Source organism: Xenopus laevis, chromosome 4L (assembly GCF_017654675.1).
Source record: "Xenopus laevis strain J_2021 chromosome 4L, Xenopus_laevis_v10.1, whole genome shotgun sequence".
NCBI lineage: Eukaryota > Metazoa > Chordata > Amphibia > Anura > Pipidae > Xenopus > Xenopus laevis.
The window spans coordinates 19,159,336-19,177,957 of NC_054377.1; the positions used below are offsets into that span (position 1 = coordinate 19,159,336).

Genomic DNA, 18,622 nt, shown 5'->3' on the forward strand with positions numbered 1-18,622 from the left:
AAATTCGATCTAAAAAAACATCGACTTCGATATTCGAAGTTGAAGTATTCCAATTCGATGGTCGAATTTCGAAGCTTTTTCTACTTCGAAATTCGACCCTTGATAAATCTGCCCCTTAACATGGGATAATAAATAGTGCTTTTTTAAAGATGGACATTGTGGAATTAATTCACACCATGTCAAGTCATGGAAACGGATGTAATTACTGTGGAGCAGGGCAAGAAAATCAGAATACCCCTGTCTTCTGTCTTACAAAGAAATTAAATTCAGTCAAAATAGGAAAGATTGACAACAAATACAAATACGAGACTGGCGTATTTTGCTCAAAAATAAGACAAGGATCATAATAATAGTTGGTATTCAAATTGAGTTATAATTTTTATAGCAAGTCAAGGATGTATCTCATCTGAAAAGCAATTGTAGATATTATCTATCATAGCCAAGAAAAACATTTGCACATCAGCTCTACTTACAATCTTCATTCAAATCTTAATCCAATAAATTCTGCATTAAATATGACACTTATTGAATATTGTTAATGTAGGTCTACTTAGTTATCTGACTCCATCCCATCTCTAGAGCTTGCCATCTATTTGTAGCACTTGAAATGAGAAGGGAAAACAAATTAATTATATCACCCAATAAATCCATATTAACGACATTTTCTTAGAAACACGTATGAATTATTTCTTAGAAGCAAAACAAGTTGGCCTCTGCAATACAAATAGGTTTATTTAGAATATTAAAAAATATATATTTTAACTGGAGAGCCAAAATGGATAATAGCTACAGCACTATACTTTCAAATATGTAATTAAATATTTTCCTTATATAGCCTTAATGGAAGAGAAAATCACCAGCCAGGGTACTAGTTGATATTTAACTATAGGAATCCAAGAATGGAACCATTCATATCTCATTCATTTGCTTGACCAATTCACTTGACCTTCACAGGCTCCCAATTTCATCTTGAGTTACATTCAGACTAATATAAAAACCCATCCACGCATCTAAGCTTTGATCTCAAACTATGCTTGCTTTCCTATTAACTATTTTGTGCTATCTACACTCTACCTCTGATCTCTGTCTCACTTCTCCTCCAAAACACCATGCCATTTCAGATTGCAAGATTTTTCTTAAGCTTCTGTCATGACCTATCAGACCAAAGCTTCAAACACTACCGTAATAGCCACTTGTTAATAAAATAGCCTATTTGATCACTTAAGTCAGCAAATCGTGCCCTAAAGAATAATCACCAATTCTTTCCAAAAATGTGCAGACCCCTTTAGACTGTAAGCTCTTTTAAACAGGATTCTGTTTATAATAGGTACCTAACAAACTGGTATCCCCCAGGGATTATACCTTTCCTTTTCCATTAAATTGACGTAAATAAGGACTTCATTAATATTTTTTAAGGCTACTTAAGTAAATGTTACTTGCTGCTCCATAATTTGCTGAAAAATATGATATATAGTTTAACTAAATATAAAAGGGCTTATTAATTAAGGTTCAAGTGTGTTTTCCACAAAAATTAGAGTTTTCAAGGTGCTTTTCTTTTGGTCAAAACTCAAGGTTTTTTTTTTTTAAAAAAACTCAAATTTCTAGAGATTTATTATACCTCGACCCTGGAAATGGTTTGAATTCGTAAATAACCAGCTAAAGCCAGTTGAGGTAATGTAGGAGTCAATGGCAGAGGTCCCTTGAATCATCTGAAGAGGTTATTAGTCTTCATGATGTTTGAGTTAGGGTATTTGCCGAAAGTTTGATCAATTCGAGTGATTCTAGGTTTTTTTTGACGAAAACTCGATCAATACGAGTTTTCTGGTTTTGAGACTTAAACTCTCTGTTTTTCAATTCAAGTGTTTTCTTAAATAAGAAACCATTCGAGTTGTGATTTCATTTGAGTTAACTCGAGGTATAAAAAATCTCTAACATTCAACTTTTGATAAATAACTCCCAGAAAATCAGATTTCTATATTTAAACAATTATGGAATCATAGCAAGTAAATATGCTGCAGTGAACAAGCCTTTGTGTCTATTCACCTACATGTTTAAGGATATCATTAGTACATAAACTGAAAGTTCTACAAAGCTGGGACCTCCTTCTTCTTGTGTCTTAACATGGGGTGGTTGAATTTTACTGATATTAGAGCTTTTTGAAACCATGATTAAACGCTATGGGGTAGACAAAAATTCTCTACCAAAACTTTGTCAGCGTTCAGCTGCTGAAACGCAATCATTATTAAATTATCTAAATTAAAAAAGAACAATGAAAATAGCTGATGACAAAATTTGCAAACCCTACATTTTTTTGTGACCAAACTAAAAATTTGTATGATATTGAGAGGCCCATTTACTTAGCTTGATTGAAGGAATAGAAGAAAAAATACTTCGAATTTCGAATGGTGGAATATGGCAACTTCGACCATCGAATAGGCTACTTCGAGCTTCGACTACGACTTTGAATAGAACGATTCGAACTAAAAATCTTTGACTATTCGACCATTCGATAGTCGAAGTACTGCCTCTTTAAAAAATACTTCGACCCCCTAGTTCGCCACCTAAAACCTACCGAGGCCAATGTTAGCCTATGGGGAAGGTCCGATATTCGAAGTCGAAAGATTTACATTCGGCAGTCGATTATCGAGGGTTAATTAACCCTCGATATTCGACCCTATGTAAATCTGCCCCTAAGTCTATTTATTAAAGGTAGAGTTTTGTTTTCTCTAAAAAAAAACTAAAATTTTTAGTGATTTATTATGCATCAAAGCAGCAAAAAATCCGAATCCATAAATACTCAAGCTAAAACATGTTGAATTTATGTAAAAGTCAATGGCAGAGGTCCCTTTAATCATTTGAAGATGTTTTTTGCCTTCACAATTTTTGGATGTTTTGGGGTGTTTGACGCAAGTTTTTGCTTGAAAACCCTGGTACATTTGAGTTTTATAAGCCTATAAACCCCAAAAATTGTAGGTATTCATTAAAAAAGTTCAATTATTAGTAAATTAGCCAATTAATGTACCATACTCCATTCATAATTACCACTTAATTAAAATATGTATATACAGTACAAACAACTACCTCTCCATTGCAAGTCAATTAATTCTGTTCCTCTACCAGGAAGTTTGGTGAATTTACCCTTCTTGGTATCAAACTACCTGGGTTTTATAACAAATAAATTGCAGCTTGCCTCTATTTGGGTCCATGTATTTATATAGAATAGTGTACTACTTCACTCTGTAGGATAGTTTATAGGAATCAAAAGTATTAAGGTTCTTTCCTGAAGTATGAACTAACAAAAGCTTTGGCATTGAGTTGAGTTTTACGGGTCTGATTTAACTGAAGATGAAATTGGGTGGTCAATCAAAGAAAAGAAAGAAAGAAAGAGTTGTAGCTCTAGAAGAAAAACATATTGCTGTACAATGCAGGATTAATAAGGAGTTCCTTTGCAGTACTGTGCCAATTAACCGTCATTAGTTCACAAGTCTATTTCCATCTCTGTGGCTATTAATGTCTGTAATACAACCAGAGAGTAATATCCTGCTTACTCTCAGTTTAGTAGAATATTATTTGTGATGAAGCCAGCGAATGTTTTCCTTCAACACCACTGTGTTACATAATTAGCGGGTTATTTACTAAACTCGATTTTTTTTTTCTGGTTGAGGTTTTTTCCGCAAAAAAAAAAACGTCAAGAATTATTATACCCCAAAGCTGCAAAAAGGCAGAATCAGAAAATTCTCCATCTCAAACTTGCTGAGGTCATGTATAAGTAATGGGAGATGTACCTTTTACAATTTGAAGATATCAGCATCTGCGCTTTGTTTCATCCAATTATCGGAAAAGAAATTGGGTTTCCAGGCGATAACCCCCGCAAAAATCGATTGATTCAGGTGTCAAATCTGAAAAAAATTGAAGGATTTGAGTTTGTGCTCGATTTTATAGAGTTTTTCCCTGATCCAATTGTTATTTTATTGATAAATAAAATTGTGGAAGATAAATTTGGAGATAAAAGTTTCAGTAAATACCCCCCTTATTGTGCCCGTGGATAAAGAAAATAACATATCAGGAATAATGTCTCTAAAATATAAATAAAAGATAAAAGTTTTAGGCTTGTGTTTCACACAGAGATTATGAAATGTTAATGGAGTTGTTAACTTTTTCAGTTCAGCTATTTTCAGATAGTTTACTATTTATTTTATTTGGGACCATTTTTCTAAAATTGAAATTTAAAGATTAAGGGGCCGATTCACTAAGGGTCGAATGTCGAGGGTTAATTAACCCTCGATATTCGACTAGGATTTAGCGCAGATAGCGCAGATCGAAGGATAATTCCTTTGATCGAACGATAAAATCCTTCGAATCGAACGATTCAAAGGATTTTAATCCAACGATCGAAGGAATATCCTTTGATCAAAAAAAGTTAGCCAAGCCTATGGGGACCTTCCCCATAGGCTAACATTGACTTCGGTAGCTTTTAGATGGCGAACTAGGGGGTCGAAGTTTTTTTAAAGAGACAGTACTTCAACTATCGAATGGTCGAATAGTCGAACGATTTTTAGTTTGAATCCTTCGATTCGAAGTCATAGTCGAAGGTCGAAGTAGCCCATTCGATGGTCGAAGTAGCCCCAAAAAAACTTTGAAATTCTAAGTTTTTTACCTTCGAATCCTTCACTCAAAGTTAGTGAATCGGCCCCTAATTTTTTCACCTTCTTTTGTCTTTCTGAAGCAGCTCTGGTGGGGGGTGGGTCACTAATTCTGTAAACTGTTCTAAACTGATACATAAGTTGATACATTTCTTATCATATGTCCTGCTGAGCTGAATCCCTGAGTTTCTTTAAAGGCAGCAATGGTAAAAAATAAAAAACAATTGCCTCCCAAATTTAAAAAAAAAACATACTGTACAGGCAGTTAAATGGCTTCTCATTGGTCAAATGTGTGTTTAGACTGTTAATGTCTCTGGGGCACCTGGTTAACAATCTCTGTAAATATTTTGGCTTTACATATATTAAGGGGCAGATTTATCATGGGTCAATGTTCGAGTTCATGGGAGTTTGCAAAAACTTCCATGAACTCGAAATTCAAAAATAACACAACCAATCAAAATTTTTCACAACTAAAAAGAATTTTTCAAACTCAGGTTAATGGGATTGACCCACAAACTCGAATCAAATTCGATTTGAGTTTTTTCATAAAAAATAATTGATTTTCAGGACGTTTCCAAACAACTTTTAATTGATTCTAGGATGTCCCCTCTAGGCTAAAACAGCAATACGACAGGTTTAAGGTCGTGAATGGTCGAATTTTAATTCTTAAAGGGCCAGTACATGATAAATCTCAAAAATTCTAATTCAAATTTTTTTAAAAACTCAAATTGAATTTTAACTATTCTCTAGTCAAATTACACTAAAATAAAAACAAAAATTCAAAATTTTAAATCAAAAATTAGAATTTTCACTTCACTACCCTTGATAAATCTGACCCTAAGAGATAAATAGAGAGATCATAAACTGTAGGCAGAGACTAAAATGAATTATTTAAGAAATAAAAGGTTCATGGATTCCCAAACAATCTTTGTCAGGTTATTTTCTCAGATTAAGTGGACCCAGATGAAAAATACTCACAGCTAAAACATTGCAATAAACTGTCATAGCAGTAAAAGATTTTTCGATTGATAGTTTCATCAACTGCCAAGCCAAGTTTGGATCTTTTTTCTCCTTCCCAATGGACAGATTGAGACTACAGCACAGGAATAGGATAGTTTATGCCATTTAATCCAAATTTCGAAGATATCACTTTTTGCGATATTCATGTATTGTATAGTTCTAAAGTAAATGTCTAAACAGCTCAATGTTAACCTACAAGAGCTTCCTCGCTATTTATTAGTTCAGTATTAAAATACAGCATATAGAAAACTGGTAATTCCAGAAGGAAATCTTCAATAATAAAAGTAAATATGAGAGGCTTGTAATTGTTTGCACTCCAAGAAAGTGTAGTTTTTGAAAGATGCAAACAAATTAATATTTATGGTCTAATTTTCAGCTCAGTTAGATCTCCCTGTTTGCACAGTTAAAGGGAAACTATGGCAAAAATGAAAATTTAATATACCCTTTATCATACTGAAATATTTTTTTTTTACATACAATCAATTAAATGTTCTGCATTATTTCTGAAATAATCAAGTTTATCTTCTCTCATCGTCTGTTTCTCTTCATTCTCTCTTCTTGCAGCAGTTGGGTGTCAGATATTCATTGACCATTAGATCCAGTCTATCTGATAGGGGGGGCTTCATTTCCTAGCAGATGAATTAGAGCTCACTCAAATAACAGATTCCAGTACAAACAAAATCTAACAAAATAACTGCCTTTTGCACAAATTCTGCATGTAGAGAGACATGATGTCTGGTAATATTAATAGAGTGAGCTCTAATATATCTTCTAGTCAAAAGGAGACCCCCTATAAGATATATTGTATGTAATTGTTGATAATTATCTGACATCCAGAATGAAGAGAGACAGATGCTGAGAGAGCAATAGTGAAGATAAACTTGATTATTTAAGAAAAATTACATAATTTTTAATTGATTGCATTGCGAAAGTTTTTTATTTCAGTATGCTGAAGCTTATATAACATTTTCATTATCGCAATAGTTCCCCTTTAAGGTGCTGGGTTTAGAAAGATTTTATCTGAGAAGGTATTATGTCTTTACTGTATTCTGGGGATTTTGCACAGATAACATTCTAAGGATGAATTATGTGTCTTTTTCACGTGGCTTTGGCCAAGTTACTTAATCCACTAGCACTTTACCTGCCAATGCTTGGATTGTAACCCCCCGAACTTCTAAAACATTCATTTGAGTTACTACTAGCTTCTGATAAAATGGATTATAATTATTAATTGGGTGGGGACCTTCTAAGAGAAAAAAGCCTAGTGTTCAACCCTGCCCACCTTAACAGACCTCCCTCCTCATTCCCAAAATACACCACCAGAGTTTAAAAGGGTGGTTCAATTTTGAGTTAACTTTTAGGGGGTTATTTACTGAAAATCCAAATTTATTTAATTTAATTTTTTTTCAACAAAGATCGACCAAACTCTCATCCACGATTTTGCCTTATTTACCATTAAAATAACTTTAATAAATCAGATTGGGGAAAAACTTGACAAAATTGTGAGAAAACCCAAATCGTACATTTTTCCCAACTTTTTGACGAATCACTCAATTTTTTTTTGTTTATTCGATCTCGGATTAACAGGTTAAACTCAGTGCAAACCATGACATCTTCAAATTGGCATAGGGAAATTTGCAATTTGGCAGATTTTGGGATTTGGGCATCTCTAAAAATTTTAGTTTTTTTGCCCAAAAAAAAAAAAAAATACCAGAAGAAAATTGAATTTTAATAAATAGCCCCCTTAATATGTTATAGAAAGGCTAATAATAAGCAACTTTTCAATTGTCCTTTTTCTTTGTTATAGTTTAGTTGGCTTCTTCTGACTGTTTCCAGCTTTCCAATAGGGGTCACTGACCCCATCTAAAAAATGATGGCTCTGTAAGACTACAAATGTAGTTATTGCTATTTTTATTACTCCTCTTTCTATTCCAGCCCTCTCCTACTCAAATGCCACAAATAATAAAAATGAAAACCAAAATATCTCTCTCTACATCATACTAAAAGTAAATTTGAAATGGAACTACCCATTTAACAAACAGCAGTTATAATATTTGTAGATGTAAGGAGCGATCGCCAGCGCGTCCTGTGAGAGTGGCATCCTTCCCAAGATGGCAGACACCAGCACGTCAATCTGGATGCAGCGTCAAGATGTCGGCGTCAAACGTCACAACGCCAGCATCAAAACGTGCAGCATCAGCACACAATGTCAACGCATGGCACATGATGTCATCACGCATGTTTTGGCGGGAAAATTCACCTATAAAAGGACGCCAGAGGATTTCAGCCATAGACTGATTATAGGTTCAACTCGCCTTCGCCTGTATCCCGACTAAGAATCTATGCTGCCTCTATTGACCTTTTGCCTGGATTGATGACTCTTCTACTTGACCCCTTTAGTACCATGAACTTTGTTTATATCTGCAAGCTTCTGCCAGCAACTGCAAATTGACGGTAGTACAGTCAGGGTTGGTAGATGCCATCTCCTGCTGTTTTAGGAGGTCTACACTGCTATCTCCTCACAGGAGCATGCACAGATGGAGCTCATCCAGGCCTTATTTAACTTAGCATGCTTCCTGTTGGCAATCACAGTAAAGTAAACCCAAATGGTTTTCCAAATTCACTATCCTACACTTCACTTTTAAGCCAGAAAAATCCTGGGAAAGGCAGGTGTGAGAGAGGGTCCATGATAGGTGCTGGGCTTTTTTTCAGAGTTTTATTTTCATTTAACTATGGACTATAAAGTCTATTGGAGCATGGAGCTTAGTTAGGGTTGCCATCTGTCCAGTTGCCTGTCCAGCTTTGGATATTAGGAAAGATATTAAAGTGAATGCGATCGCCATGTCATAACCATGCCACTTGATGTCATAAACCCACCCATTTGCAGCACCCGCCCCTGACCACACCTCCTGACATCACTGGTCCGCCCTCTGCATGGACTTCAACTAGTGTGGCACGTAAGTAAATAATAAGCGATATCTGAAAAAATACATTGTACTTTGTAATTCATTGGTGCTTAATAAACGAGGGATAATAAGACATAATTATAACAGGGATAAGAATAATAATAATCACACACAATTCATATTCAAAACTTGATTTTTGTATAATGTTCTAATCTCTTGTTCTTATTCTCCTGACTGTTTGTGCCAGCTGCTGAAGGTTTTTTTTGGCTAAAGTAGAGAATGCCAGGAAACTGTATCAGCAGACTCCTTAGATGTAATATTTTTATCTACTCTGTACTGTGTAGTTGGTTTATGGAAATATAGTATATCCAGCACTGAGCTTATTTTCCTGCTTGCCTCTCATACAGATCCCAAGAAGCGTTTCATTTAATACAAGCTCAAATTCCAGCGAACTGTCAAGGAAAGATTATCAACATGACAAGAACTGCAACTCGCACAATGTAAGTGCACCAGTTCCGATCCATGTAATCTAAGTCTGACATACCCATGTTGGGGAGTTTACATAGCTGAATTGCAAATCAACTATATGTCATCTTGGATTTTTCCTTCTCTAGAATTTATTTTTAGAATCTTCTTTTTTTAAAAAATGGTAACTTTTTAACCTTCAATGTTAACGCAAATTAAATATCAACACCTCTCTATTTCAAATTATCCCAATGATATCTATTTTAAAATACAGGTATGGGACCTGTTATTCAGAATGCTCAGGACCTGGGGTTTTCTGGATAACAGATCTTTCTGTAATTTGGATCTTTATACCTTAAGTCTATTAGAAAATCATGTCAACATTAAATACATCCAATAGGCTGGGTTTGTTTCCAAGAAGGATTAATTATATCTTAGGTTGGATCAAGCACAAGGTACTGTTTTATTTTTTACAGAGAAAAAGGAAATCATTTAAAAAAAATCGGATTATTTGGCTAAAATGGAGGCTATGGGAGATGGCCTTTCTGTAATTTGGAGCTTTTCAGATAACGAGTTTCCAGATAATGGATTCCATACCTGTATATTTTGATGTACTGATTTACTTGGGATTAAAGAAGATAACTAGTGATGGGCGAATGTATTCGGCAGGCGCAAATTTGCGGCAAATTTCTGCGTTTTGCCACTGGCGAATACATTTCCGACACTGGCGACAACTACTCCAAATTGTCCCCAATATCGGAATTGTTGCAGGCGTTAATTTTGACGCGCACGAATTGACACCGGCATCAAAATTTGCATTTCTAGAATTTTTCTCAGTTTCGCTGGAAATTCACAAATTTTTCGACAAAAACGGGACAAATTTGTCCACCACTAAAGATAACAGACTGCTATTGTACCCCAAGCTTTCCAAAGTTGTAGTTTCCTATTGTGAATTATTCAACATGCTGTTCAGAGGTTTATTGCAAGAAAATGATGGTTAATGTCTTCAGCAATACTCACATAAACAAATATCTGGGTGTAAACAAAGCAATGTTTTCCAAAGGAACCTTACTCAGGCATTGTAATGTGCTTTTATTGAAATGCATAAATTTAAAATTAAATTGAACATTAAAAAAACAAAATAGGATTGATTTGCCTCTAACAAGGATTAATTATATCTTAGTTTCATTAAATACAGGTATGGGATTCATTATTCGGTAACCCTTTATTCAGAAAGCTCTGAATTATGGAAAGGCAGTTTCCCATAAACTCCATATTATCCAAAATTCCAAATCTTTCCTTAATTTGGATCTTCATACCTTAAGTCTACTAGAAAATCATGTAAACATTAAATAAACCCAATAGGCTGGTTTTGCTTCCAATAAGAATTAATTATATCTTCGTTTGGTATTGTACAAGGTATTGTTTTATTATTACAGAGAAAAAGGAAATCATTTTTAAAAATTTGGATTGAGTCTATGGGAGATGGCCTTTCCGAAATCTGGAGCTTTATGGATAATGGGCTTCTGGATAATGAATCCCATACCTGTACAAAGGACTGTTTCTTTGTTACAGAGAAAATCTGAATTATTTGATTGAAATGTCATCTATGGGAGATGGCCTTTCCTGAATTCAGAGCTTTCTGGATAACAGGTTTCCAGATAATGGATCTCATACCTGTACAAGCATGTACTAGTAACAGCACATTAGTATTGTAGATCTTGCTAAATAGCTTATCTAGTGCCTCGGCCTCTTAGAATTGGAACAGAAGATGAAAAAGGGGAAGTAAAATGAACTTGATGTCAGATAAATTGTATTTAGAATGATCAGAGAGCTCCTAAATAATATTAATCACAAACACAAGTATGTTAGGTGTGATGACACAAGATGCCTTTAATAATAGCCCGTGTTTTCAAAGCAAGTCCAGATTGCTTGACCTTTTCTTAAATCCATCAGGCGAACATCATAAATTCAAGGAAAATCTGTGTGACCTTCTCACAGGCGCAAGATTACACAATACTTCAATTTTCTGTCTCTCTTATGGTTTGTACAGAAGTGTAAAATGCCAGAGATAAATATGAAGATTGTGTTGAAATGATTGATGTCTCCCCTCATTTCTTTTTATAATTCCAGTAGACCGTAAAGTAATCCAAGGTTCACCTCCGTAAACTGATATTAAAGAAAACAGGAAAACAACATTGATAACAACATATTGCCCTGGTACTATATTAGCTGCAAGAAGATGCAGCTAGGCGTTCGCAGTCCCCAGTAGTGATCGGTGAATTTGTCCCGTTTCACCAAAAAATTCTCGAATTTAATGAGAAATTCTGGAAATATCGAAAAATTTGCGAAACGCATTGAAGTCAATGGGTGACAAAATAATTTGGACGTGGTTTGAAAAAGCTCTAATACCACTAAAATTTGACCTTTAATAAACGGACCTCTTTTCAGATTTCTCTTGTAATTGTCAAAAAAAACATATTTTTAGAGGTTCTCACATTTTTTATGGCATTATTCAGCATTTTTTCCACTGTGCTTTTTATATTCAGATCTAACAATAAATGACATGGCATTCGCAGTTTTAGAGAAATAGAGTTTCACTGCAGTTTCCAAAAGCTTGAATTGTGATACATAGGGGGAAATATACTAAAGGGTGAAGTGGCTAACGCTGGTGAAAATTCGCCAGTGTGATGTTATTTTGGCAGCTGGCGTAATTTCCCTGGCGTAATTTTGCCAAGGAGATAGGCTCTGGCGCAACTTCGCACTCTTACGCTAGGCGACTTTTCGGTCTGGCGAAAGAGCGTTACTATGCAAATTCACGTTACCTCTATCGCCAGACTTGCCTTTCGCCACCTCAGACCAGGTGAGGTGCGATAGAGTAGATAGGAGTTCCTCAAAAATAAGTTGAAAAAGTTTCTAAGTCCCAAAAAACGGTGGCGTTTTTTCCTATTTAAAGGGTGATAGACTGAAAAAGATCGTACATTTTTTTTGGGGTACCCTCTTTTCCCCCTACATTTGCTAACATATGGCACCTAAACTATACTGTGGGCACACGTGTAGGGCAATATAACACCTCTATATAATTTTATTAAGGTTCCCTGGCCTTGTGTAGTGTAATGTGTTTGCTGCAGCATATACGCCCATTGTACTTTAACTGCACGCCGTATGCTAATTAGCCAACGCTAGCGTAACTTCAAACTGCTGAGTGTAATTTCACTGGTGTAATTTCGCCATCATTCGGTACCCTGTGTGCAACTTCAGATCTACGTGAGTTAGCGTTGTCCAGGCGAATTTTCGCCTGGCGAAATGTAGCGATGTGCACAAAGCCAGCACTGGCGAATTTTCGCCGGTTAGTGAATTTGCCCCTATGTCCTCCACTTTTCCCGTTAGGGCACTATTTATGTGACGTTTGCATGTTTTACCCATGTTTGTGTAGCTTTAATGTGGATACTTCTGCTTCCTCCCAGGGTCCAAATAACATAGTGACTGATTAATCTTCTAGAAAAAACCCTCACTTATGTCCACCTTGTACCTCCCACCAGTACAATATTGACAGCTCAGCCTGCAACCCTGGTTTCTTACTGAAATGCCCCTCATTTGTCTCCTGCACTGACTTCCAGAAAAAAAAACAATATTTCTGAAACTTTATTAAGTAAGAGGTGTTATAGCAGAGAGCTCAGAATACTTAGCACCTGCACTTAGATACAATTGTAACTTATAAGATAAGCAGGTCTCTTAGGAGAACTGAGACTTGAAGTTTGAAACCGGATTTCACCTTCATTAGTAAAACTGTAATAAAACATACACCTAAAACTCCAAAAAATATGTTCAGACTTTCCATAAGCTGCCACATTTTGTAAAATGGATATGATAATTAGGGGGTGTGACCAAAATGGGCGATCAAAATCAAACGATTGTATTTACATTTAGTAAACCAACAGGATTAATTTGTTTTATTATTTCACAGGAAAAAGTAAATCGTTTTTAGAAATTAGAATTTTTTGTTTTCCAATTTATTTCCATAATGCTAAGCTTTCTGAATAATTGGTTTCCAGGTAAGGGGTATGCAACTGAGATTGGGATACAAGGGGATAGTTACAGTTAATAAGAGCTAATAGTTTAGCTGTGCAGATAGTGTGAGACATATTAGATGTTGCCATGAATGATATTTTATACTGTATTTATTATTCTGTGTAAAAAACAGCAGGATAATACACCACGGCCACGGGGGTTATTTATCAAAGTCCGAATTTATCTGAATTTATCTTTTATAATTGATATTTTCTGAAATAAACACAGACCAAATCCACACAGTTTTTTTCGCCTTATTCATTAATACACTTTTCAGAAAATTTTGTTTGTGGGAAAAACCCTGAAAAAATCGTGAAAAATATGAATGATTTTTTTGGATTTTCCACCCCCAAATCTTCAGATTATTGCACAAAACCCAGCGCAGATCAAAAAACCTTTGTAACTTCTCCCATTGACAGGTCTGAGATGCCAGATTTTCTGATTCTGACTTTTTCCATCCTTGGGGTATAATAAATCCTGAAAAAATTGTGTTTTTCCCCCACTAAAAATTCAGATTTTATACTAAAAACTCGATTTTTTCGTGTTTTTAGCATGTGGAGTTTGTTAAATAACCCCCCCCCCCACACACACACACATTGATAGGCTTCGATGTGTAAAAAAATGTGTAAAATTTATTTTAGAGTGACTTCCGCCTAAACAAATGTAAAATAACTGTGGTAAATCTGGTGTTCCTATTGTGTAAAATTACAGACACTTTTACACGGCTTTTTCACCCTTTTTTGGTAAATTTGGTAAAGTTTAACACAGCATAATAATTATGCCCCTAAATACAGGAATTACAGAGAGGGGTCTGAAGAGAAGTAAATGAGATCTCCATGCAAAGAATGATCAGAAAAATATGACAGAAAACTAGAGAGAAAATGAGAATGAAGGTGACAGTGGCCATTGCTTAATATTGTGAAATTTGTTTGTGTTTATTAAAATTACAAAAGTATGTATCCACTAAGGTAGTCTGTGCTGAGTGAGAAATCTATATTTTATTGGTGCTTCAGGCACATTTCAAGGAAGGAGATATATGGAATAGGAGAGGGGGATGAAGCAAAGTAAAACAGTAACTTTATATAGTAGCTTAATTTGGACTGTCAAGGATGGCAGTGATATCCTGAATTTCAAAGCTCTGAGAAGTCCAGAGTTATTTTATTGCTTCTGTATAACATTCTTCTAACATCTTGTACTTTTACCAGCTGCTTGTTCAGCTCTTGAAATTGTACATAAAATTGCCGTCCTTAAAAATTGCAAAACTTCTCTCGCTGTGCACCCAGTGCTTTTCCTGTTTTTCAGCTGGTCAGATGGGCAATGGCAGAGTGTTTCTTGTTTAAATAGAACTGGTGCAAAGACACTGGTTTATACCTACTCATGGTCATTCAATCAGCAACAGCAAATTATCCATTCAAAATACAGGGGCAAATTTATCAAGGTTCGAAGTGAAAATTCTAATTTTCAAATTCGAATTTCAAATTTGAGGGTTTTTTATGGGCAAAACTGTCAAATTTGATTTGGGAATTATTAAAATTTGATTCAAGTTGTTTTTAAAAAAATTCTAATTAGATTTTTGAGATTTATCATACACTGGCCCTTTAAGAACTCGAATTCGATTATTTGCCACCTTAAACCTGCCGAATTGCTGTTTTAGCCTATGGAAGACTGGGATCAATTTGGAGTTGTTTGCAGTCTTCCTGACATTCAAGTTATTTTCAGAGAAAAAACTTGAATCAAGGTTTTTAAAATTGTAATCGAGTTTTTAAAATTCGAATTGAATTCGAATAGAATTCTATTCCAGTTTGCGGGTTGATCCTATTCATCCAACTTTGAAAGATTCGATTTTTTTTTTAAAATAAATTCCGATTGGCCAAGTTTCGAGTTCATGAGAGTTTATGGGAGTTTTAAATTACTCCCATGAACTCTAAATTCAACCCTTGATAAATCTGCCCCACAGAGCACCAACTGTAACTCCTGAATAAATTACAAAGGAAAAATGAATTGGCATGGATTAAAACAAAGCTTAAGTAAATACAGGTATAGCATCCATTTTCTGGAAAGCTGAGTATTACAGGAAAGCCATCTCATACTGTATAGCCCCTCTTTCAAGCAAATAATTCTAATTTTTAAATTTTTAAAAATGATTTCCTTTTTCTCTGTAATAATAAAATAGTAACCTGTACTTGATCCAAACTAAGATACAATTAATCCTTATTGGAAGCAAAACCAGCCTATTGGGTTTATTTAATGTATAAATAATTATTTTACTAGACTGTGATTAAAATTACACAAAGACCCCTTATCTAGAAAACCCCAGGTTCTGCACATTCTGGATAGCAGGTTCCATACTGTAGTTGCAAAGGTATACCAAAAGATAAAACATCTAGATTCACTGTGGACTTGGAGATAAAAGAAATACAGACAACTGGATTGGCCATCATATTAGTGAAAAATCAAAGGAGGCGACAGGTGAAAAGTCTTGAAAGATCTGGGTTTAATGATGACTGCAAATAAAGAAAATTATTTTGAAAATTGGTTCGCAACATAGGAGGAAAGTAATGATAGGATATAAAGATATGGAAATGTCTGTTTTATACAGAACTTCAAGGGATGTGTGGGTTGACAAAATATCAACCCTTGCCCGACCCTAACCTAAGCCCTCAATCTGAACCCCACCTGACCAGGCATGCCTGCTCTATTTAAGGAATCACGGCCAACTCGCCCATCTCTGTATCTCTGATGTCACAAAAGGGGGCATGGCAGGTACACGCCTATAAATAGAGGTTGCCTGAGGCGGAAACAGGTGGGAGGAGTGTGGCAGGAAGAGCTCAACATGAATCCGCCTTTCAACCTGGCAATCTTGAGCAAAAGTCTGCCCAAACCTGCCAACCTGCGGGTTTTGGGTTGACCCACACATCACTAAGACCTTCCCGTTGAGGTTATTGGTGTTTTCCAGGAGGTTTTTTTCCCGCTTATGGGGAAATGTTGAAAACTGCCTGCCGTTGATTTGAATGAAATTAGCAGTAATGTAGAATTCCTCCTTTCTACATATTCAGCCAACAAACACTGAGCTTGTCTCTAGAGGGTGTGACTAGTTTTATCTTGGGTTCATTTATCCTTCTTGAATGGTAAATTTCTTTAATGTCACTGTGATTTTTATTTAACACTACACATGCACCTTGGCAAAATAAAGTATTTATACATACAGAGAGAGCGGAAGCTCTCCCAAAAGGTTTTCCATACTAGAAGGATTAATTTGATTACATGTATTAAAATAGGTTGGACCCTTTTTGGGATAAGTATTTATAAAGTGTTTTTATTCGTTATAATCATATGAAGCAAATTAACCTCTAGGAAAAGAAAAGTATTTGGTATATCCCAATAAATTATTTGGGATAGCCAACACTTCATTTGTATAAAAAATAACCCCTTCTAAAAATAACGTTATTGTCAGTGTTGTAAACAGCATGCCTACACACTTTAAATCCATACTATATTGTAAGTCAGTCAAGATGCACATTTAATTATGTGCCCTTTGTGAACAGTTCTGCAAATGACACAGGAACAATACTGATCATTTGTGATTTAATTCAATGTTTGGACCTAAGGGAAATTGAGTTAATTTATTTAGGTCTTAGAGAGCACTGACAGGCGGCTTACATTACAGTAATGCCCTAATGTGTTTAGCTTAACATTGTCACTTTATAAAATACCATTATTTTCTGCATATATGTGTACTAGCTGATAAATGTATTATTCAAGAATTACTGCAAAGAAAAATAATGCAAGTGTTTAATGTGTATATATATATATATATATATATATATATATATATATATATATATATATATATATATATATATATATATATATACAGGCACAGCATTCATTATCTGGAAACCCTTATCAAGGAAGCTCTGAATTACTAAAAGGCCATTTCCCATAGACTCCATTTTAATCAAATAATTCATGTTTTTTTTAGCTATTACCTTTTTATCTGTAATAATAAAACAATGATATTGGTAGCAAAACAATCTATTGGGTTTATTTAGGGGCAGATTTATCAAGGGTTGACATGAAAATTAAAACTTCAAATTTGAAATTTTTGCATTTATTTTTGTGTAATTCGACTAGGGAATAGTTAAAATTCCATTCGAGTTTTTTAAAAAAAAATTGAATTCAAATTTCGAAATGTATCATTTACTGGCCCTTTTGACTACTCACCACCTTAAACCAGCCGAATTTCTGTTTTAGTCTATGGGGGACGTCCTGGAATCAATTTGGAGTTTTTTGGAGACATCTTGAAAACCATTTTTTTTTTTTGTGAAAAAAACAAATCAAATTTGAATTAAATTTGAGTTTGTGGGTTGATCCCATTCACCCAAATTTGAAAAAAAAATTGTTTTGTTTTTTTAAATTTATCTCTTTATTAATTTTATTTTTTTCAATAACAAAAGCATGCCATTAACAACAAAAGAAGCACGAGAAAAGAAAAGTATGGGAGGATCAAAATAATTTTGAGAAGATTAATTGATGAATAATTAAAGAATAGTTTGGGGATATCTGGTCGGATTAAGTCCAAAAAGAGTAGTTCAGGTGTAATGAATGTTTGTAAATCACACGTGTTCCTGATGGGGAATTTCAGTATTTCCCAGAGCAGTAGCAGTACTGGACAGCCATATGGGTAGAGGGTCTCTTTTTGTTTGGCATCCTATCCAGCAGGAATTAGACACATTTGCTTAGTGGCTTAGTTTGTCTGGTGTCATGTACCAGTTGCACAGGAATTTCCTAGATTTTTGTAGGTGAGTAATATATTTGGAGAAATTGTTGGGGTTAGTAAACATTTGTTTCCACTATATTTAGAGTCAAATTAGGTCTTTTATTCCCGATTTTTGTTCTGTAGATAGCTAACTGTACTTTGTATCACATAGAGATCCCACTTTTTGTTGACTTTAAGTTGTTTAGCCACTTCTTGGGTTTAGTAAGAGATTTGATGTAGACATAAAGGGGCCCATTAATTAAACCTCAAATGTATCTAGTTGAGGTTTTAAAAGGGAAAACTTAAATTTTTTGAAGGAAAAAAACCATGATGAAATGATTTTTTATACACCACAGCTGCTAAAAATCAGAATCCGAAAACACTCCATCTCAAACCTGCCAAGGTCATGTAGAAGTCAATGGCAGATGTCCCTGAAGTTGTTTCTTGACATTGTAATCTGTGCTGGATAATTAGATAAAGTCTGGGTTTTCGTCCGATAAAGTCGTGTTTTCTCAGCGACAATTCGATAAAGTCGAGTTTTCAGAGCGGCATTTGTACAATTTTAACTCAAACTTTTTCGAGAAGAATTATTGACAAATGAGTTTGTATTTGTGTAAAGGAATTAGGTTGAATTTGTTTTAATTAAAAACAACAAGATTAATTTGCGTTTTAGTAAATAACCCCCAAAGTGTCTTATTTGTAATTTGTAAGCAATCAAAAATCTCTAAATCTCTAAAAATTTGTGGTTTTCCCCATTT

At 34.7% G+C, this 18,622-nt stretch overlaps 1 protein-coding gene across 1 annotated transcript in view; it reads left to right on the plus strand.

The window, feature by feature from the left end:
* The window catches only part of LOC108713849 (leucine zipper protein 2-like), a 323,454-nt gene that overhangs the window by 286,905 nt on the left and 17,927 nt on the right, over nt 1-18,622 (plus strand). Inside the window, exon 10 of the mRNA XM_018257520.2 lies at nt 8,977-9,069. Within this exon, the coding sequence (XP_018113009.1) occupies nt 8,977-9,069 (93 nt within the window). The remainder of the gene's footprint in view (nt 1-8,976; nt 9,070-18,622) is intronic.